Source organism: Harmonia axyridis, chromosome 4, assembly GCF_914767665.1.
Source record: "Harmonia axyridis chromosome 4, icHarAxyr1.1, whole genome shotgun sequence".
Lineage (NCBI taxonomy): Eukaryota > Metazoa > Arthropoda > Insecta > Coleoptera > Coccinellidae > Harmonia > Harmonia axyridis.
In genome coordinates this window covers 39,620,156-39,644,888 of record NC_059504.1, presented here as the reverse complement: position 1 = coordinate 39,644,888, position 24,733 = coordinate 39,620,156, and the positions used below count along the sequence as shown (strand labels likewise).

The 24,733-nt window shown below is 35.2% G+C and overlaps 1 protein-coding gene and 1 non-coding gene across 2 annotated transcripts in view; one reads left to right on the top strand and one right to left on the bottom strand.

Annotated features, from left to right (window-relative positions):
* The window catches only part of LOC123678257 (transcription factor Sox-2-like), an 86,107-nt gene that overhangs the window by 9,844 nt on the left and 51,530 nt on the right, over nt 1–24,733 (top strand). Inside the window, exons 2-3 of the mRNA XM_045615168.1 lie at nt 4,659–4,900; nt 19,636–19,833. Coding sequence (XP_045471124.1) covers nt 4,672–4,900; nt 19,636–19,833 — 427 coding nt within the window. The 5' untranslated portion in view covers nt 4,659–4,671. The remainder of the gene's footprint in view (nt 1–4,658; nt 4,901–19,635; nt 19,834–24,733) is intronic.
* Trnaq-uug lies at nt 11,695–11,766 on the bottom strand. Its single transcript has one exon. It is a non-coding gene; the product is annotated as a tRNA-Gln (tRNA).

Below are 24,733 nucleotides of genomic sequence, written 5' to 3'. Positions count from 1 at the left end.
TCCAGGACCCACTTTTGGGGGGGGAACTTTTAGATACTCAAAATGTGGACCCCAGACACTTCCGCCATTTTGGGACGTCATTTTTTTTGCCGTTCTTTAATATGGGTTTTCACAAAATGTATTGAAGGTGAAATTTTTGCTGATCTTGTAATTATTTGAGCCTTAGTATGTCAAATTCTAGGAGGGCCGGCAAAATTTAAGAGGTGCCTGGGCCATTGGGAACGTTCCCCCACTTCCCCCCCTGGATCCGCGCCTGCAGTTGACACAAGAACTAAAGCCAACCATGGAATGTATTGAACACATTCTCATTGGGTGCTTGAACAACTTGTGGATGGCATACAAAATTGTTGTAATATGGGACAGTGAAAACCCTCATGCCACTACTGAGATATAGTTTATTCAAAGTCACTTGAACTATTCCATAAAAACTCTTTGCCATAGATGTCCCTTTGAAGTGAATACCGCGATCTGCAAAATACCAGGGTTTATCTAAAAGTATTGTTAGGCAATAAATTCACTGGGCCTAAAGGAATTTCTGGAAACTTGGACAAACCTTTTATAATTGAAATATTCATTTTCCTCCAAGTGACTTTGGATATACTATACCATTGAAACCCCAAAAAGTGTATGGCGTATAATTTGGTCTGGTGGAGTGATTGGTCTTTCTTTGAAAATAAAGGTGTCATTCAAACCGTCGATTATCACCACTATAACCAAATGATTACTGATTTTTTTGGCCTAAAATTAATGATATGTGATTGGAAGAGATGTGGTGCCATCAAGATGGTGCAACAAGTGACACAACACGACCTGTTTTGGTTTTATTGCAAGAAAAAATCCCAGGACGCGTAATTTATAGTTTTGTCGATGTGAATTGGCCATCAAGATCTTGTGATTTATCGCTTGTGTTTTTTTTTGGGTTATGCGAAGGACCCTGTTTCTGCCTATAATAGTCAGACTATTGACTATCTAAAATCCAACAACTGTCAAGTTATTGCTGAAATGTGCCAGTGTGTCATTGAAAATTAACTCACAGAGATCACAATTATGTTGTATTAGACACATAATTGCAAGTTCTAAACGTATATTGAAATACAAATTTTAACGATGTTCTAAATGAAAATGTGTTTTATTCACGGTTACTTTCGAAACCACAAAATGGATAACTATTATAATACATGCAGCATTTATGTGGACTCCAATAGCCAGATCAATAAACCACTGGTCAAAAGCTCTTGACCTCATGACTAAGTCAGTGCTTCTTTTTAATTTTTTCGTTATTGAATGACAATAATATGATTTTTAAGCTGTTATTTGAGAACTTAAGGTAATGGTAAAACACCAGATGTTACTTTGAATTAATTATTTTATATGTTTTGAATTATAAGTTGAATTGCGGATTGAATGAAATAATCAACCTTTTTGAACAATTCACAGTGTTATTCCATATTTAAGGAGTCCTATACGTGGAAATAATAAATAAAGAATTGACAAGCTCAAAGCTCTATAACATTAAATCCTCAACAGCCTCAGTACCAATTATTAATTGTTTCCTGAAAACACCACATCCTCTCAATAATTAAGGTTAAATCTGTAACTCGGAAACACTTGGACCGAATATCCATACCGAAAACATAATTACTCCGCAGGCGTTGGCAGCGTATGACCATAAAACTTGATTTGCGGTACCGTAAAATATAAGACGTTTATACTGCGTGCTGTAACACAAGAACGATATAAAATGGCTAATATATTGGGTGTCTCGTATTTTAAAATACTAATAGAGATAGCGCGTCCGGGGGGAATTCAATATAACCTTGAAGCTTCTAACCGACGGCTGGTTGGTGTTATTCACCTGGTTTTGCATAAAGCTACTAGTTCCTATGAACTGGGTGAACCTGAAAAAATCGACATAAGATTTATCTAATAGTTATGGCTAATAGTTTTTCCTATTTGTGTCAAAGGTTAATTATTGTAAAGTTTCGGAAATTATCCAGTTCAAAGATCAGTGGCGACGCTAGGGGGGCCAGAGGGGACCGAGCCCCCCTAAATTTGGACAAACTAAGGGTAAAAGATTAGCAGAACTATAATTTCTCTTTACTTTGCCCCCCAAAAAAAAAACAGCCCCCTCTTGGCCACCCTTGTTTTTGAGAGCTGGCGTCGTCAGTGTCAAAGATGAACGGACAGAAACAATTTGAATATAAATTTATCATCGAAAACATTCCTGGATCAAAATTTGACGAAATGATAGAACGACCTAAAAAATAGCACAAATATGAGTAATCTGCACCTATTCTTCTATTTGGTGTACAACTCTGCTTTCCCCGTTTTGTCATAGATGGCTATAGCGAGAAGTGATAGTGAAATAGTTATTTATAATACAAGTGCAGAAGGCATTGATATTCTTCCACGAGTTCAAAATTCAAAAACCAACCACGAAGTGGCGAGTTTTGGAATGAACGAGTGGTAGAATGAGCCTTCTGTACGAGTATTATACATTATTTTCTCTAATTCATTGCATTTTCATTGAAATTAATGAAATATTTCCATAAATATAATTTAGTGCTTTTTGCATTGAAAAATGTTGGTTGGCAGAACTGATTTCTTTAAGGCAAATTGATGAATTGACAGATAAAGCCGTGGCGGAAAGTTCGGAGTGCCAACATAGAATAATAAAATATAACCATGAAAACTGTGCGTTTCTGATATATTCTCGCACGATTTTGTTCTACAAGATGTGGAAGAATGAACGGAATAACCACAGAATTAGAGAAATAAATAGATAGTAGATGTCATACAATATGCTTCAGTATTTCTAAACATACCGCCATAGAAATATTAGTCGATTTATGTCTGCATCATAAAGTTATTCTCGATTAAACATGTCAGATTACAAGCCAAATTCTCGTCATTTGCGGAAGGTTTGAATTTCCAGCTTTAATATGAAGAAATCTGCAGCTGAGGCCCATCGAATGTTCTCGAATACCTATGGTGAGGCCGCTGTTAGTGAAAGAACGTGCCGAGAGTGATTTCAACGCTTCAAAAACGGTGATTTTGACGTCGAAGACTAGCATGGCGGTGGAAGAGAGAAGGTTTTGGAAGGTGCAGAATTGGAGGCATTACTTAATCAAGAGTCCTTTCAAACGCAACAAGAATTGGCAGGATCATTGAGAGTGACGCAACAAGTCATTTCAAAACGCCTGAAAGTCATGGGAATTATTCAGAAACAAGGAAATTGGGTTCCGTACGAGTTGAAGCCGAGAGATGTTGAACGGTGTTTATTTGCTTGTGAACAGCTGCTTGCAAGGCAAAGACGGAAGAGATTTCTGCAACGCATTGTGACTGGAGACGAAAAATGGGTTCATTACGATAATCCCAAGCGCAGAAAATCTTGGGGATATCCCGGCCATGTTTCTACGTCGACGGCCAAACCGAATATTCACGGTTCCAAGGACAAGATCAGTTTTGGTTGGGTCAGCTCGGCGTAGTGTATATGGAGTTGTTAAAACCGACTGAAATAATCACAGGCGATCATTATCGAACTCAATTAATGCGTTTGAGCCGAGCAGTGAAATACAAAAGGCCGCAATTCCACGCGAGACACGATAAAGTGAATTACAGTGGATTTATGCACCAGTCCTAAGAACTAAGACTAAACCTAAGAATTGAACGCTAACAAATAAATGAGGGCGTTTATGCACGTTTCCTTAGAACTAACACTAGCAGGCCAACTGTCAACTAAGAACTAAGGGCTCAGGTAAAATATAGAAGTGCACGTGCGCCGCATAGAATTTCAATATTAACGAGTACCAGTTTCTATCATTTTATGTTCTTTATTCGTGTTTATCGATGAAAAGTATTAGGTGTATTTGAAAAAATTAAATTTTAATTTTTTCACAATAAATATCAACGTCAAACATCAAAGTAAAGAACAAATAGAAAGTAGTTCGAGCACGTGCGCATGCCTTAACTAAGAACTAACAAGAGGGTGCATAAACGCCACTGATTAGTTCTTAGTTCATAGTTCTTAGTCCTTAGTTTTTAGGTACGGTGCATAAATCCACCATTAAAAGCATGACAATGCTTGACCCCATGTTACGAAAGTGATCAAGACATACTTGGAAACGTTGAAATGGGAAGTCCTACCCCACCCGCCGTATCCTCCAGACGTTTCTCCCTCGGACTATCACTTGTTTCGATCGATGGCACACGGCCTAGCTGACCAGCTGTTCCGGTCTTATGACGAAGTAAAAAATGGGATCAATTCGTGGATCACTTCCAAAGATGACCTGTTTTTTCAACGCGGGATTCGTACGCTGCCCGAAAGATGGAAGAAAGTAGTGGCCAGCGATGAACAATACTTTGCATCACAAACGTATAACCAGTTTCTTACAAAAAAGCCTCGAATTTCGGAAAAAAGGGCGGAAGCAAAGTTGTACGCCTCTGTAGCTTTGATGATCCTCAGACAACGAGTTGAGTCCATAAAACTACTCAATTTGAAATTAAATTGTTCTAGTTTGATGAAAGCAGCAATATAGTTTTATTTTTCATGCGTTCTTCTCAATTTCAATATCATTTCTCAATGATGAAAAGCTACAACATTTATGATTATGTATTAGAAAAGCCTACAAATTTTTCTGATAGGTGTTTTTTTGCAGGTCCGTCGGGCCTATGTGTGAAGGGGGCTTCAGCGCTGCTGAGGGGCTTTCAAGGATGGCCTCTCTCGGAGGAGCCAGCTTTGGAAGTCCCCAAGGTCTCCCTACGGCACAGTCGGTTAAGAAGCAAGATGATCACATAAAGAGACCAATGAATGCATTTATGGTGTGGTCGAGGCTTCAGAGGAGAAAGATCGCCCAGGAAAATCCAAAAATGCACAACTCTGAGATCTCCAAAAGGCTGGGTAAGTACAGTTTTGTTGCAATTGATATTGATTCATTCAGATTTATTGTCTTCCGTGTTATAAACAAGAAAAATAGGTTTAAAACAAGTAGAAAAGAAGAAGCAAGGTGTATTACTGAAAAATATTGAATGCTGTAGGTAAATCTACCTTGTGTTGGCAAGCATGTTTACATCCGACAAGTGTACTTGGGACCACTAAACTTGAAATGTGTAAATGTAGTTTTTAACAAGTCTTTTAACTTCCATAATTTTCAAGTTTCCATACTTATGTAGGTAATCTCGGTTTATAGATATCTATTGTTCTCGAAAATATCTCTCAGATATTTAGAAATGAATGATCTCTTGATCTTTCATTAGTTCTGTTTGTTATTTTATATCCTCTACTGAATTTTCATTGATTTTTATTTGGCTTCTAGATGGTTAACTCATGACTCGATTGAGTAGATTGATTCTTTACCTACTACTGCTGCTATAGTTAATAATAATAATACTATTTTGAACCATTCAGGATCCTCAAGCATCTTGTCATTTAATTCCACCGTTTCGAGAGAGAAAGCATTTGGCTTACGTCTTCCTGTCTGATCCATAGATCCAAATTGTGATGTTCCCTTTCTTCATCAGCTCACACGTAGTCTTTTTAATAATATTGACAGAATGATGAGACAGAATGGTTCATACTTCTTCAATTAATTATTGAATCCTTTAGTCTCCTAGCATCCAAGTTTTGTTCGACTTGATTCTCTGACATTTGATGCCTAGTATGAATTTTGCATCAACAGTTAATCCTCTAATCGATTCTGAATAAATCTTGCTTATTACAATTGTCGATATTTATTCAGCTTTATCAAGATATTAAATGGAATCTTATTTATCCGTAGTTAATGCACACGGAATGCGAATATTGAACTCAAATAGCAAGCAATCTTGTTCCCACAAACTTGTTCATTACCCTCCACAACAACAACAAATATATATGCTTGGTGGATATTAGCCAGAATATTTGAATTTTTTGAAGTGGTTTCAAGTCACCACAACTGTTTAAGAGTATTTACTATAATTAGTTTCATCGAGCAAAATCATATTTCATACAGAAACAGTATGTTATAAAAAATAGAAGGAAGATTTATCCCTACAGGATAACTTAGAGGGATTACCACCTTGTGGCTTTCCGGGTATCAGTCGAACATTTGATCTATGTAGCTCCTGCGATGATCAAACTTTGTGCGGTTTACGAAGTTGTACATTCACTTTATCATATTTCTCTTTACGAAGCTTATAAGTTGAGGGCAGCACTGTACGACGGTCATTTATTTTTTTCACAAAATGATAGTTTTAACTCTTTTGTGATGATTTTTTGTAGGTTTCTTCCACGAATATTTTGAAAATATATTAGTGCTTTGTACATTGAACATATCATTAATTCTTTTGCGAAAAACGAAAACATTTTCTTCATTCGCAAATTAAAAATATTGTCATTCTACAATGAAGATTATTGTTTAAGCAAATTATACCTATGAAAACCATATAAAAATCGGTGGTTGTAAGGGGAAAATCAATAATTTCGTTTTGAACTGATCAGTCAAGTGGTGGTGTTCCCTCTTGAACCTCATACCATATGAGCGATCAGAATCGAAGAGAGACACGTTGACTTGGTCTCAGGACCTTTTGAGCGCCTTTTCATGCGCCTTCCCTTGAAGACTAATCTGGTGATATTTTACATAGTAATTTCAATTTTAACCTAGTGAAGCTGTTGTTACGGAAATATTGGATATTATTTTTCGATAATTTGCTTCAATTTTCTATGGTTCTGGTGAGGTGATCGACAGCAACATTCTCTTCAAGCAATTTTTATTTTATAAAAATATACACGTAAAGTTTCAACCCGATCGGTCCTATTATCACACAATTATATTAATATTTCGATAATGTTTTTGAACTTTATGTTTCTGGATGTGCGATCAATATGAAATTGTGTAGGTATGAAGCTTGAAATTGTTTGGGGATCGAGCGCTCCAAAATAACAACAATTGGTAATGTAACGAACCAAATGTTCTGAATGTCAGAGTCAGAATTACTTTTTGTTCAATTCAATTTTTCCCTATTTACTTTCTGCCTATGTCTCTTTGAATAGCAAATGATATGATGATAAAAACCTCATTTAATTTATGAATAGAGTTCATAAACCCGAACAATACCTGTCCGGCCATCGCAAAATAATATTCTCATCGAACAGACGCCATCCGCCAAACTTCATGAAGCTCCGTATGAATTTTAAAACACTTTTAAACACCCAACTTATCATATGAATAGATCCATCATACATGTATCCTGTAAATGTCACTTTCCGTATGGATTTTCCACCCTAAATAGCAATATAAAGCCATATACGTATCATAACACATTGTGGCTGTCTGTTTATGTAACGGGGATGGTATGCTTTATTCGTATTCATATTCAGATCATCTAGGAAGGCCCTGATCGACAAGTGACGGCGAACAGCTGCTGTTTCACGGCCTCCTCGGTTTTGGAGTGTTTAGATATGCACCTCATGTATTTATTATGCATTTGTGTACTTGGACTGTGCCCACTATATTTTAAAGCGCAATAAAATTTCAGGCCTGCTTTGCCTGATTTATCTCAATTTTCTTTGGAGGACCTCTGTTATTCATCTCAGGCATCTTTTCAATTTCACATGACGTCGTTTTTTTTTAACTTGAAAGCACCATTTCAAATTTATCAAAGGAAATCATGACGTTCTATAAGTCTATAGTAAAAAATCAACGTAGCTCTTAAAGATGTATTTTAGTACCTAATTGTATTTTCATAACTAGTTGAGGGCGCCTATTCGATTTCAATAAAATTGGCTGTTGGCAATTTTTTATTTCACTACAATGATTGGTATATTCACTAAAAAAACATTTTGTGCCAAAAAGTCTTGTTTTATTAACTGACTTTGCGTCCCAGCAAAATGTCCGGTATGCCGGTCCTGGCGGCTGGCACTCCTTATGAGTGACAATATTTCTCGTGCAGAGAATATATTTCTAATTTTCACAAGCGTTTGAATAACCTGACAACAAACTTTTCTTGTTAAGATTTTAAAAGTTATTAAAATAGAATATATAAAAAATCGATTCGTTCCACTCATAAAAGATTGGTAATTAGCTTAATATTTACAGAAAAATCGAAGATTCACAGATTTTGTCAAATTGCCTAAATATCAAGACATTCTTGATGGAAAAATGATTCACAACTTCTTGTCTCAGTGGCTAAATTATCGAATTTTCTCAGTAGAAGAATGATACCTTTACATCCCAGTGAAAGAATGATCGGAGTGTTCCAATAACACCAGAAGAGAGTTAAAGAAAAGAACAAATATTTGAAAGAAAACAAAAAAAAATTCATTTTATAATTGTTCTCGTGTTTTTACAAAAAATTTATAACGGAAAATTAAGATCCACAAAACAATAAACATGAAAGAAGTTTTGTATTCCAGGTATCAACATGCTAACAAAAAACGGGTTATTGAAGAAATTACGAACTCAAAAATCAATTTTCTCTCCTGTTGAGATTCTCATATAATAATATGGCCGATAAATAGGTACATAAGTCCTAAGAAACAAAACGATTCCAAAATATATTAGAGTATTTGAACAAACGTTCTACTACACAGTAAGCTAACCATAAAAGGGAGGGATAAACCTTCATCATATTATCAGAAATGTTAGAAAAATGTAAAAATTATAACGTCAAACTTAATCCTGAAGTTTATAGAGAGTGTTAGGTAGACATATTCTTTGATTATTTTCGAAAAAGAGCTTTGTGGCGGAAATATAGGACAAAACAAATTTTCAACAAATAAAAATTCATTACTTAAAACACATTTAAAATTGCTTAACCTACAACAATTGCGGGAAATGGCGCATTTTCAAAAATCATCAAGGGTAAAATATTCGTAAGATGGGATTATACCACGTGGCATTCTTCTGATCTGCCAATGTTTAACTACTCCTCTCTTTTCAGCGTTTTTGAGGCACCCACTTTTCAGAATCAGTGAAACAATCTCAAATTTCCTCTGATTCACCGTCTTTTTTTTATCACATGCAAGAATTCAAAATACGTTTCTAAGTCTTTTTAATTTTAGATGAACCGTTTTTTTGGCCTTTGACAAGACTTTTTTTATGATATTTTTATGTGAGAATTCATAAAAAAATAAATGTTTGTTCGGAAAGTTATATCAGGCATATATTCATTCGTCAATAAAAAACTCATCTAATTCTTTTTTTTCCATCCCAACAAAAATAAATAAATGAGAACTTTCCGCAATGACAAATTGTTCAAAATAAATAATAGTGAAAACCTCATAAAAATCGATAATCCCTAGGGTAATATAAAGCGTATCAATTTTTGAACTGATCGCTGAATATAGGGTATAGACCCCTCTTAAAATAGTCCATAGAAAAACCTCTGATTTTTGCTGTATGTTTACCTAACACGCTGTAAAAAGAATAAGTACAGTATAGTACAAGTGAATAAACAAGTGAATAGTCCCATCGTGATGTAAGACGATTCAAATGTGTGGAATATCGTTGCAATCTATTGACGACAGACTATTGTTTCGAATTTTTCTTCTTCTTTCATGAATTGGTCTGAGCGAGTTATGCAAAATTATTCATTTATGTTGAATTCAACATTCCCGAAGTCATCCTTGACGTTCTCGCGTAACATCTCATCTTGGATTGCGCCGAGCAGACCGGGGGTAGATAAAATCCGACTTGAAATTCGTTTGTTTCCTTAGAAACATCGGGACGTAGCTCCATTATACCGGAAGCTTGCACCTGTTCCGTCGCCATTGGCGGCAACAAAAGAGCAAGCGATCGGATCGTCCAATAGAAGCGCTGTATTACATTACACTGGCTTTTTGTTCTATGTTTTGTCATTTTGTGTCTGAAACTTTGTATGGAACTACTGTAGGCCCTTTGTGACTGCCTCCTGGAGCGAGATAAGAATTAATTACAAGGCATGATGAGGTCCTTTTGTTCACTTGCTGAATTTCATTTACGTTCAGGAGATAAATTTAATGCTCTTCCCTTCGTTTGCTTCTTCCCCCATTGTCGCAATCGACTTGGAGGTGATTGTTGAGACGATGAGCTCTCAATAGTTCCGTTGATTCTTGCAGGTTTCGAATGAACGGAGGGACTGATATGTTTTCCCTCCTACAATTCGCGAATCGGCCCATTGTTGGCGTTTCTCTTGCTTTAACAGAAGACATTCTGTTTCTGAAAGAAGATTTTTGTTCCATCAGAAGACGCGAATTTTTAACCTTCTTATTTCTACAGTTAGCTTCGTTTTACAACAAAGTGCATTCAGTATTTTTTCAACCAGACTTCCAGTAACAGACTGATCGAAAAAATTCAATAATCTTTGTTAGTTCGCATCAAAACTGAATGACCTGGCATCATATCCTTAACCAGCGACGTGAAATTCGACAGAATAATACATATGTTGAACAATCAATCAATTGCTCTCGCTAACATGAAAGAAGTTGTTTACAGTTTTTTCCTGCACAAATCATAACCTTCAAAATCGTTGAAATATTTATATAATAATAGAATAATTAATCTTTCATCATTATCTGAACCAATAAGTGTTTATTTTCATCAGTTTAAATAGATCAAGTTGAGATATTGTGAGTGAATGCTCCTTTTAAGCCTTCATCTCCGATATTACTTCTGAAGCATCATCTTCAGCATCGAAGAACACAACTAGAAAATTTGAGGTAGGAACTTTCAAACAATTCTCTCTGGGTCTGTTTAATTCAAATTTCAAATCATTATCATCTTCATTTTGAGAAAACGATTAGTAGTGTGAAGTCGATCGCGGGTTTACAAGTAGTTTGTTCAAAATATTGAAATAAAGTACATACATTATATAACCTCCACAGAACGATTGGAATATTCCTCCAATTCTGTGTAAAATTCGTTCATTCTGCCATATACCTTGTAGATCAAAATCGTTCGGGAATATCTCATTTTTACACAGATTTCATGGTTATTTTCATTATTATATGTTGGTACTCGGGACTCTCCTGTCACGGATTTATTTGTTAAAATTGTGATACACGAAACAACATTCTTTTTTAATGTAAACATTACAAAACGATATTAATGGAAATATTCTATTAATTTCAATAAAATTCCATTGAAATATAGAAAAGCATGCATATTACCTGTGAACAAGGCTCATTTTAATCATAGTTTATTCAAAAACTCACTACTTCATATTATAATGCGGAAAACGTGTCGGAATTTATAGGGAAAATCTGATCCCTAAGAGCAAATGTTTTATTTGTGAGAAAACTTAGTTGTCTTGAATTATCTTGAACATATGCAAATTGTATATGTATACATTGATTATTTGTTGGATATTTCGTATTCTATAGTATAGGTACTGTGAGAGAAATTCTGAAATTACCAAAATAGCGATTTCCATATTATACATATTAAGAAACCGATTAGAATATGTAAGTCATAGTCGGTTAACGACCTTGCTAGCGCTAGGTCAACTATTTATATAAATTTAGTATCATTAAAAGATGTGCACTTCGCACATCATGAATTGATTACCTTTCAAACCTAACCAATGCAATAGAGTTTGTTGAATCTTTAAAAATGAAAGAAATATATGAACAGAAAAATTCATATCTATTCATTTATACAACGCATATACATAATATAATATACTCGATTCCAAAGCAGTATTTATAACCGAACTTGTTTGTGATCCCCAAAAAAAGGTAGGTTCCACCGAGATTTGAACTCGGATCGCTGGATTCAAAGTCCAGAGTGCTAACCATTACACCATGGAACCTTGTTGGTATTTTGGGGATTCCAAAAAATCATGACTACGGAACACTCTGAGTTTTGATATAGAATGACCTCATTACAGGTACATAGTAAGTTGTAAGCAAAAAAAAAAAAAACAAATTAACAAAATGGCAATCAAGCCTAATTTTCAGAGAAAAACGGTATAGTGATTCGTAAAATCAACTTTCCTCTTGACCAAATCAAAATTTAATATTAGAGTACCGAAGTTGGTCGCAGTTATTTGCAACAATATTTCACATAGAAAACCCCTTTTGGATTGGATAGGTATACAGCCATCCTTAGTTTCTATGGAAACTTAGCAAGCTTTTAGTGTATTTTCAGAAATATTGACCGGAAATTAGCGCAAATAACTTGTGCCGAAAAAATCAGAGATAATCATATAGGTACATATTTTAATAAACTCCCAAAGTTTCATCAAGTTGGTATTTGTAATAAGTAACAGAATTAATCAAATTGTTTTATTTCGATAATGAATTGGTTACGATTAGAATTTGAGTACCAACCTTATCAGATTCAAAAGATCATTCCTGGAAAATTGTCATAAATGAATTTTTCATCTATCTTAGCAAGTATGATGGAGTCCTGGGATCGAATACTTGTATTACCACATATTGAAATATACAGCAAAGGACCCATAGGCCAGAATGGATCCTTGTGGGACACCTATCTCGACGTGCTTTGATTCAGATGTCAATGATATCGAATAAGCTTCAGTGCAATTCCTACTATTCCATATTTTCCAATTTTGCCAATAGGGTGTCATCGACTCTAACGAAATCTTCTGATAAGTCTTAGCAATGGGCATAGGTCGTTTTATTCTCGTACCTATAAATTTTCCTCTAAACACGCAATATGCGCATGAATGATGAGCTCTAGAAATAGGGATTCACGTCTTGGCTTGATGTTCAAGCTCTTTGCTCACGCTCAAGTAGCTTGAGCTCGACTTAAAGTGAGCTCAAAGTTTGAGCTCGCCTTGAAGTCAACTCAAATTCAAGTCAATTGAAGTTTACAATATTAAGTCTACTACTACTTAATGAATTAATACTTGACCTGACATTGAAAACCTATACTACTTGACTTCAACTTGAGTTGATTTGAAGTCAAGATCAAGCTACTTGATCTTGAGCTTGAGTCAAGTCGTGAATCCCTACCTAGAATGCACATGACGCGAAATGAGTTAGAAGAAAAAATATTCTATTATTTGAAAGGTGTGCAAATGATTATAAAACTAATCAATACCTTATTTAACTAAAAATTGTGTCTGCTACTGTGATTCTACTGCTCACAAATATTCTAATGCTCAACAAACTTCTTTTGAAAACCCATTCACTAGTATTCATAGAATCCGATAATTTATTCAAGAAACAGATTGTTTGCACCGACCAGAATGGTCCCAATTCAGATATCCACTAACGCATTCTCCATATTTGCCCACAGGAAACATTATTACGACCTGTTGTCCTTACCTATTGACAGAAGTAGATGACACATACTAATTGTCGTCAAATATCTTTTACGCATCAACCCCAACAAACGCATTCTTCAGAATAAACAAAACATGTGGCGCCCATCGTCAAACAAAAATTTTAGAACGCGGTCTAATTTCCTCCGAAGATAAACACCACGGAGCGCCTACCCTGCAGACTCGGGGTTCCTCACCAATTAGAGCAAGAATGATAATTCCGTCATTATCCCAGACGTGCTAGATTCCTCTTTTTCTAAGACTACGGGTCGACTTTTGTGTGGCAGGTGGAGATCTTATCGAATCAATATTACTGTATTAAAAGGCAAAAGGCGTTCTTTGAAACGAAATTGATGTGTCATTTTCTTTAAGTGTTATTCCGCTGATTGTTATCCTTCATCTCTATTTGTAGGTTTGTGTTTGGGGCGACTCGTTAGGTCCCTTGATTCAGTAATTATTATTTCTGATGTTAAAATGATGGTTGCGATCCCATCATTTAATCATCGTTTATGTTTCGCGTGATTTATTCTTGTGTGGATCGACAAAGGAATTCTGTTTGTGTGAGTCATTGCGCTAGATTGGTGAAAGTTGAATCGATACTTGAGGGGGAAAACTCGATTAATTATTGAGTAGGTAGGTTTTCCCAATTATCGAAGATCTTGGATATTATTAACACCTATTCAATTTTGCATGACTTTTATATTGAAAAGTTCGTCAATAGAAATTATTGAGACAAAAGCACTGCAGTTTTTACAATACGATTTTGAAATGAGGAAAATTGGGATTGCATGGACGTGAATTCAAGAGTTTTGGAGCGCCCCTTCTTTCATGTGCATATTGCGCCCTTAAAGGACCACATAAATGTATATAGCTTTACAGGGTGAATCTTCGACTTGTACATATATTTCAACCGAAGATTCCTAGTCAAAAGAAATAGTTTTTTCCTTTATCATATTTAAGGCCCAGTTAAAAAGATACAGGCTGTTGAAAATCGATGAAAAAATGTTATTTTCGGCTATATCTCGTAAATGGACCCATCGAAGGAAATGATTTTTGGAATATAGCTTTTCCTTGGTGTGATGCATTTTCTCCGAACATGAAATTCTATCCACATCTTACAGTTCCTTTATTTTGAACATTACATTCCATAAAAATACCAGGAATTCGAAGAACCCAACTCTAAAATATAACTTGAATGCTCATTAATGAATATTTGGCTGATTTGGAAGATGAAAGTATTTTTCATATTTTCTCGTATAGGGTGTTTTTTTTCGAGGTATATAACTTTAAGTTGGCATTACTGTTCAAGATGGCGACCGATTTAAAAGCTGTCAAGTGATTTATTCTCAGTTTGGTTTGGCAATTCATCACGAATAGACTCACGCCTGAACAACGCTTGCAAATAGTACAATTTTATTTCGAAAATAATGGTTCTGTGCGGAATACGTATTGCGCACTACGTCCATTAGCGATGAAGCGCACTTCTGGCTACGTCAACAAACAAAACTGCCGCATTTGGAGTAAAGATAATCCTCAAGTGTATGTCGAAACACTGTTACATCCAGAAAAACTGACTGTTTGGTGCGCTTTATGGGCTGGTGGAATCATTGGTCCGTACTTCTTCAAAAACGATGATCGGTATAGAGCCATGATTACTAACTTTTTCATTCCTGAATTGAACAACCATGATGTCCAGGAGATGTGGTTCCAACAAGACGCCGCAACATGTCACACAGCTCGTGCCACAATCGATTTATTGAAAGACACGTTTGGTGACCGCCTGATTTCACGTTTTGGACCTGTGAATTGGCCTCCAAGATGTTGTGATTTAACATCGCTAGACTACTTTCTGTGGGGCTATGTAAAGTCATTGGTCTATGCGGATAAGCCACAAACCCTTGACCATTTGGGAGACAACATTCGCCGTGTTATTGCCGATATACGGTCACAAATGTTGGAAAAAGTCATCGAAAATTGGACGTCCAGATTGGACTACATCCGAGCCAGCCGTGGCGGTCGTATGCCAGAAATCATATTTAAAATGTAATGCCACAAGATTATCTTGCGGATAAATAAAATTCATATCAATCGAATAATCCATCGTTGTTTTATTGCAATTTAAAGTTCTATAGCTCTAAAAAAACACCATTTACAAAGCGTCGGCGCCGTTTTCAAGTATTACTTGAAAAGATCAAATTAAATTTGATCTTTGGCTCAGCTCTGGTAATATGAAGATACTTCATTGAAATCAACATTCTATTTTGAAGAATTCAGATCACACTCGAAGCCCATGTTTAAAAAAGTCTTCACAAAACAGTCCCATCATAATGACAACAATCAAGATCTGAAAATCCGGCTAAAGACTTCTGCTATCGAATATACTGTATTCTTCTTCAGGTTATCCAAGCTAACATCGAAACATACCACTAGGTACATACTAGACAAATTTTTATGTGATTGAGAATACTTTATTCGTTTGTTATTGAATTAATTCATCCTAGATCATTGCATTGACATACCTTCAAGAAGGCCATAATTGTTTAAATGTGAAAACAAATTAATCGAGTCTAAGGAAACAGTAAATTCATTTGTGGAAATTTATACTGAATACTCCTAGTTTATTGTCAATGACAAAATCAAGTTCAATCAAATAGTAGAGTTGGCTATAATGTACACATTATAGAACAAATTTGATTACAAATGGAGTCTAACTTATCCATTTTCCGTTGATACATAAACAGAACATTTCATTACCAAATTTTCATACTGATGAAATATCAACATAGATCAATATTTTTATGAGGTATCAGAATGCACAGTGATTTATTTTGTACCTACACACTTTTTAAACAATAATCTTCATATTTTGCTATTGCCATTGAGCAGGATGATCGAAGCAATGAACTGAAGTCTGAAGTTCTAGTAATCACTTTCTGATCCACAGAATCCTCACTTACGTTCAAGAACTTTTCGACAGCCATATTGTCATCTTCAGATACTAAAAGATGCCGTAATATTAACAGTAACTGTTTCAGTAATCGAAACTGTTATAGTAACTGTAGTTAAATGTTACTCCAACACCAACTGCAACTGTTTCAGTAACTTTTAATTTCCGAAAATGACAACATCGTTATCTGAACGTTCTTCAACTTCTTGTACAGATCATGTGGTAAGAGTGTGATTATAATAATCATTACTGCCCAATTTGTTGAAAAATTCCTTTATCTTCACAAAAGCAAAGTAGACCATTTTTGCGCGATCCCTTCTAACGCCATTCAGCAAAATAGACCACCAAACAACCATATTTCCTTCGAGAAAATATAGGAACTGCAGAGAGAAGAAACGAATAAAAGCCTCCATTCAGCCGGTTCAATCAATATCGAATTAAATTGAAACTCTTGGCGTATTCTAGAATGGAAAAATCCATCTCGAATAATCTTCATTATTTCCAGTTGAATCGCGTATTGAGTCTCCAACGAAAAGCAATTTCGCAAAAGGAACTTTTCCGATTTTCCGTACTCAGGCCATTGTGGCGCTGAGTAAGATAAAGCAATCTCTTTGAAATGATGTAACTGAAGTATCTCTTCCTCGAACAATGAGGCCAAACAACGCCACCTAAAAAGACGTCGCTGTATCCATTGTCTAATTCCAAGTGTTTGTTTCGTATAAAGGGGCAGTTTCGACTGCGAATCTATAGGAAAATATAACTGATTTTAAGCTATTCTGCCTCGATATCCTCTCTCTTCCCTTGTCACTGCCCTTTGTTGGCCACAATTACAGAGTGGGCATTTCCAATACTGGACACAAACATCTTGCAGAAACCTAACAATGAGCCTCTGGTTTCTTTTTGTTGCTAGATCCATTTGACACCTTTCACGTGTTCATTATATGCATGGGTTTTGGATAAAGCTCAATTTTCGACTATTGTTCAAGGATTCGAGAATACCTGTTTGGATCCCGGTGCAGCTTGTGTGATAGACTCAGGGAAAGAGGGAGTCCGGAAGTGTACCTATTTTAATTCAAGACAAAAAATGTAATTCGAATAAAATGGAAACCTTTCGTGGGTTGATTTGCTCGAAATTAAGTAACAGAAAATTTGAGTAAAGCACAAACGGAGATATTCATTGATAGGAAGCAGGTTGTCAAATTTGCTCATTTAAGTTGGTACATCTGTTTCATATTAAATCTTTGCATTGAAGTTTGAATTTCTTGTGCCATATCACTGAAAATGTTCAATTCTATGGAAGATCAGATATGTGATAATGAATCCATTCAATTCTATACCAAAGAAGGGAATTTCTGGCTTCAATTAATTTTTTATGTTTCCAATGCTTAGAAATATAATGTTGTGTTGATAACTAAAAAATCATCTGAAAAATGATATCATTAATAATTGAGTTTATTATTTCTGAAATTTCCGAGGGAATGAAACCAATTTGGAAGAATAATACAAATTCTATATGTCAATTCTTGGTATTTTGACATAAAACTGGCTTATGAAAGGTATTTTGTAATGGAATGAGAATAACACAATTTTATACCAGAAACAATTTGTTAGTCTCTCAATGTGTCTTCACTCATCAGTTTTGATTTTTCTATTATTTGGATATTGCAATCAGAGCCAATTTTCACATATATAGGTGATCTCAAATAGAGATTATCATTATTATTATAAATAAATTGGAGCTGAGGCTAGGCCTATTGGGGACTATTTCGTGAAATGTAACCACCCATGGGAAAAATGTTCATAAACCATCTATATTTAATTTGAAAATATATTCATCACAGACTCATCAACATTATAATTTTCAAGAGAATAAAGTCAGTAACTAATTTCGAGGGTAAGACTTCAGTTTCGGTTAAATTGGTTACTGGAAAAATTGGCCCAATGGTTTCACGCTTACCTTATCGAATCTTGTCAAAGATGTTAGACAATTTTAGATATTCTTGTTTTTCTAAAAATGTCAATAATTCAATAAACAAAGTATCTATTTGTATCCACTTTTCGAATATTTTGCAAATGGCTGTATCCTTCATGTGTAACACTGCACTTTCAAAGTAGACAACAAAATCATATGAAAAAGGATTTCGAATAAGAGGTTTCATATGAAAAAAAATAAAAACAGGACATTTTGGAAGAAATTAACCAAGAACGGTGGAAAACGACATAAGCCAAGTGGCTTTCACGTTGCACGGTTGCAGATCCATACTCTTCATGAATTTTTCCATGACCAATTCGAACATTTGGGGCAGTAGTCTACAAATTTCATTTTTAAGTTCTTGAATCGAGTGTGGAGCATTGGCCTAGACATTATTTTTCACGTGGCCCCAAAGAAAAAAGTGTAAAGGTAATTGCGATTGTTTCGTTATTTTCCCCTGTGCCATGAAAAATTATTACTCATAGCTCGGTAGATCAATTCGTTCACCTCAACAGTTGCAGCAGCCTTTTCGAATAAGCAAGTTCTAATCAGCCCAAAAACCACGCCAAACAGTGACGTTGAGGATGGAGAGGCTTCTCAACAATCATTCTTGGATTTTCCAAGCTCCAAATCCGACAATTCTGTTTATCAACATTCAAGGTGAAAATGAGCCTCATTTCATGAAAATCCTAGACACTTTTATGTATTTCGAGTATCCAATATCGAATATACAACGTTACTGGTGATTGACCGGCTCGAGTTCTTGTGCTAACTGAATTTTAAAAGCCTTAAGACCTAACCCTTTATGCAAAATATGGTATAATGGATGTCGTCTATGGATGTCTTATTGCCAAGATCGACCAGAAATCGACAAACCTGGGTTTTCATCCACACTATGCCACTATGGGGTACATCAGCAATATTTTCAGTTGTTCTTCAGTGATGTAGACGGTTTCGCGATTCTTCACATCACTAACCAACAGCTTAAATTTCTTTACCAGTTTCACTATTGCTGGCTGAGAAGGTGCTTCACCACGGCCCAATAGTGCTTTAGTTTTGCGAACTGTGACTGCAAAATTTTCACCATTTTAGTAGTATCATTGAATTTTTAGTTATGGCGTAGTTTTTGATTGTCAAATATCAAAAGGAGACAGCTTCAAAAGCAGTGACGATGCCAGCTTTCAAAAACAGGAGTGGCCAAGAGGGGGCCAGTTTTTTTTGGGGTGCCAAAATAAAGCGAAACTATAGTTCTGCTAATTTTTTAGCTTAAGTATGTCACATTTTGGGAGGGCCAGCAGAATTTTAGCCCCCCTGCCAGCGTCGCCACTGTTCAAAAGTGACAGCTGCCTTGATAGCGAGCTATACAAAATGAAACCTCCTATTGGAAAACTCTTTAGATCCTTTCGATTCAATATTTCATCAATATTCACCATTCACAAACAAATATTCACAATAAACATTTCTTTTGCAGGAGCTGAATGGAAAACACTCTCCGAAGATGACAAGCGACCCTTCATCGACGAGGCAAAAAGACTCAGGGCGATGCATATGAAGGAACATCCCGACTACAAGTACAGACCTCGAAGGAAACCAAAGACGTTGCGTAAGGAGGGCGGTTATCCTTACGCAATATCCTATCCCTCTGTGAACATGGAAGCATTACGTGCAGGTCAGTTGATCCTTTATGTCCACAAGTGCCTGGCAATTCCCGCTCTTATCGGAATCGTTCGGTATTCACGAATCGGTTCACATTTTATACGTCTTTGGATGCTGTTGCTGGACCTCGCCAAACGATGTTTGGCTTTTTCTGTTCCTTCCGTGGTTTTCTCTTTGATATCGATGAAGAACAGAGCGAATTTGCCTTCGAGTGGATTGCTCGGTTTGGGACGACAAGGCCGTTTGAAAATTCTTGATAGGGTGCCACTCGTAAAAATACGATATTTTGCTGTTACCTTGTCTTTTGAACTTGAAACGAGTGGATATCTTTTTACTTATTCAATCATTACGTATTATGTTCCTTGCTCGTGCAACTCGTTTAAATGCTGTTCATTACTTGGACGAAAAGTTTATTTATTTTTACTTTCTTTTAGTCTTTCCTAAGCCTTTCAAAAGCTAAGAATGATCTTAGACGAGTTAGCAATATTACTATTTATTCGAAGACTCAAGACTTTCAAGACTCAGACTTTTGGTTTTCAAAGGAAAAATGTGATCTCCTAATTTCTGTGCGAGTATGGAGATGCTCACTGAAAGCAAATCGAGAACTATAAAACATAGAGAATAGTTATTTGTTTTACTAGGTAGTAAAGTAGTATATTGACTGCCGCGACTGATAGTTCATAGAGGAGCGTAGCGAGGCTAGGAATTCAGCCAAGGCAAGGCAGTCAATCTACTTTGCTGCCGAGTTGAACACATTATTTTTTCTTCGATTGTTTATAATGATACATGTAGGATATCGTATTTGCAAAATATTACAATTCCCACAATCTTTTTATTTTTCCTGTAGTGATAAATTCAAACGAAATATGATGAAAATCGCAATTTTTGAAATGGTTGGATTCTATGGAAATGTATATGTCCATGATAATTATAGTTTGACAATTTATGAAATATCTGACTGTTTTTGGAAAAATATCGGATATATTTATATCATAGACAGTAGTAACACTTTGCTGCCTACAGAACAGACAGGAAAAGTAATACTTTGTTGATTTATATGTGTCTGCAAAATCAATATTTGCTGTCGATCAAAGAGAAACATGTTTTTTCTTGATGACTGTAGATATCAGAAAGCACATAATTGATATCTTGATTCGTTCTCGAGTTACATCAGGGCGTTCCTGAAAAATGTCTGTTTCAAATATTTTGCCATATCTTGGTTTTTGCTCAAAAATTCTCAAATTTTTTTTCAGTAATTTCTATTGTTTTATAGATTTCGTTTTAAATGGGACAGTTTTTCAAAAATGTCAGCCATTTCAAAGATATTGAGTTCTACGACTTTGGAAATAGGACACCTTATAAATAATTATTTTCTTTTTTTTCACAGATTCAATTCATTTTATGTCTTTTGTATACCTAATCGTGATGAGGTAATATGTAGGATGACCGATTTCAAAAACACCAATTCTCCTCTATATTTCTAAAACGGTAAATGAATTCTATGATTTGTTATGAGAATCATATAAACCATAAAATTACTGAAAAAAATTTTTTCTAATATCTTGAACTGAAACCAAGATATAGCGAAATAATTGAAACTGCCTTTTTTCAGAAACAGATCAGCATTCTGATATCTTATTATTTCAAAAAAAGAGACCTGGGGGTCGATTTTTTCGTTAAGCCTTATAGTTCTCGAGATTCTCTCAGTTGGCATCGAATTTGGAACACCCTTCGATGCTTAATTAACGCAAAGAATCACGGCATGAATTCGCAGAGCAAATTGCAAGCGAGTAAACAGCCGGCATTGAATATTATGAATTTTGACTTTCACGAAAAAGTCTGACACTTTTTACCATAGAATTGTTTGACCACTAACGCAAATATTCTCTTAAAGAAATAGTTGAAACATTAATTTTCATGAACGATAATGATGATATTTTTATTCCGAATCGGACAGGAAATTCAAAATTAATATTCAGCCGACAATGAATTGGATCAGTTATCGAAATCAATGTCCGTATGCACTCTACTGATGGAATTAATTGTGATAATAATGTATTCATTACCTGTCAATATATATTTAATATCAGTGGAATTAATCCAACAATTCCGATAATTTCGATTGATTTCTATTATGGTTTATTATATCCAACAATAAACTATATTGAAATCGTTCAAGAACAAAAAAAATGTTATCCCTCTGAAATTTTCATAGGAGGATTCAAAGATTCAAATAGAAAAAAAACAATTTAGCGAAAACTTGAGGACAGAAAATCTGAATATTGAGAAACTTTGGTCCAGTACTACACTTTTTGTTTTTTTTTTGATAGTTTTGTCGTATCTGCTACAGATTTCGAAAAAAAATTTGAAACAATTCTCTACTTATTCAAATTATTATGAAGATTCAGTTAGTAAACTATGATGAATAAATCAATAATGAGTTTTGGTACTTATTCAACTAATCTGTAGCGAAGAATAATAAAGATTCGATAAACTGGTATAGTCATCAAAAAAGAAGGACCACAAGAAACACCCTCTATCTCGAAACCCAAGTGTTTGCGGGCCCATGTTCAAAGAACTATTCTCTATTTCAATATCGTAATGAGTTCATTAAAGTACTAAACTTCGTTTTATGATTGACTTCCGATCCTATCAAATTTCAACACACGTCAATTGTCTATACAATATAATTTGGATATAGTGAAATGAATTGCAAAATTTCTTTCTTTCTACGATTCAAAATCAAATTCCGTAATCTGTCAATTTTCGTAACAGTTACAACAACTGCCAAAATACAATACAAAAGTAACTAGGATAATCTGAATTTTTCATGGAATTTCGACAATATTTCACAAAACTTGACTGAAATAGAGAAATTATCGTCTTATACTCGTTGCAGAAGGCAATTCCAACACTCATGTGAATTTCATCACGAATTTTGCATTCGTGTTGGAATAGGAGTCTATTTTGAAACTTGTTTGAGAATATACTATTTTTCTTAAATTAATCTTTTATTTGAATTTTTTTATGTTATATTTTTTCATAAAATATTATGGTCTGAACTTGAGAAACTCCACTTAGCTCCAATTGTTAATTGTGAATTATTATGAACTGATTTACCTAGCAGATAGGTCTACAGAGCCAATAGATCAAATATTAGTCATGTCTATTAGGTTGAATCAAATTTAAAAACTATTGAATGGAAACTAGATAGATCATATTATTAATCGTTATTCGAATATCCCTTTTCTCCGAAAATTTTCCGTTACCGCGACATAATATATGTGTATGAATACCGAGTGAGACATAATCTTTATTAATAGTCCCCAGTGGAAATTATAACCTTTCACAAGCCCCAGGTACGCTAGATCGGTCAACTGGGGAATCTAAATTTAAACTGGTCAGCTATCCGTGTTTACATTCTTGAATGATTTCATTCTTCGGACAACTGGCTCTGTGAAGAAGCCAAATAACATCTGGACTTTATTCTCGAGGTGTGAAGCCCTGCAGCCAAAATGGTTGCACCCCGTCGAGAGGTTTAGACAAAACGACCAAAATTAACACCTTGAGATACCTGAAATTCCGATGAAATTTTTATGGAGACGTCTGGGAGATTACATGAGATTTCATGGGGTTATGTTTCCAATTCAAGTTACAAATTGATTCAACATATTATTATTTTAGTATGACTTTGAACTTAAATTGCTTTTGATTGCTTAATTTTTATTTAGATTATCAATGAACCTCGGAAATCTCTACAAAATAAATATTTCACATTCATATTTCTAGCTAAAGCTACATACATATTTCCTTCCAGATCATAAATATTATTTTTTTTTTAACATAACAACGTCAAATTTTGAAATCGAAAAATTCTATGAGACAAATTGAAAAGTCCCCGGTCTGATGCACAGAGGCGGTGCTAGTATTAAATCTATATGATTTTTAGTACCAACCTTCAAACGATACGTGTCAAAATTCGACAGCAGTCCGACCATATTAGTTTGTGATATATTGCGTTGTGAGTGTTGCTACTTTTGTTATTTGGAAAAAAAAGAAAAAAAATTCATTTCGTGTGCTGATAAAATATTGCTTTTTGAATGTAAAAAAATACTTTTGAAGCGAAATCTTGGCTTGATGAAGAGTTTCCGGGGTCTGCACCAGGAAAATCAACCATCATTATCATTGATAGGTATGCTTAGTTAAAACGTGGTGAAATTAGCGCCGAAGACTGCGAACGCAGTGGACGCCCGAAAGAGACTGTCACCGACGAAAAAATGAAAAATCTTCACAAAATAATTTTGAATGACTGTAAAGTGGAGTTGTTCGAAATAGCAGACATCGTGAAGATACCATCGGAACGTGTACATCATATCATTCACGAATATTTGTACATGAGAAAGCTGTATTCAAAATGGGTGCCGCGCGAGCTCACAATCGATCAAAAGCAACGTGTTAATTATTCTGAGCAGTGTTTGAAGCTGTTTAAGTGCAATAAACCTGAATTTTTGCGTCGATATGTGACAATGAATGAAACATGGCTCCATCACTTCACTCCAGAGTGCAATCGACAGTCAGCTGAGTGAACTGCACACGATGAACCGAATCCAAAGCGAGGAAAAACACAACAGTCAGCTGGCAAGTTTATGACATCAGTATTCTGGGATGCGCAAGGTATATTATTCATTGATTACCTTCAAAAGAGCCAAACCATCAACAGGGATTATTATTTAGTGTTATTGGATCGTTTAAAGGATGAAATCGTTGAAAAATGGCCCCATTTGAAAAAAAAAATGTGCTGTTTCACAAATCAATGAAAACAGTGCAAATTGCAATATTGGGCTTCGAATTGCTTCTGCCAGATCTGGCCCCCAGCAGCTTTTTCTTGTTTTCAGATCATAAAAGAATACTTG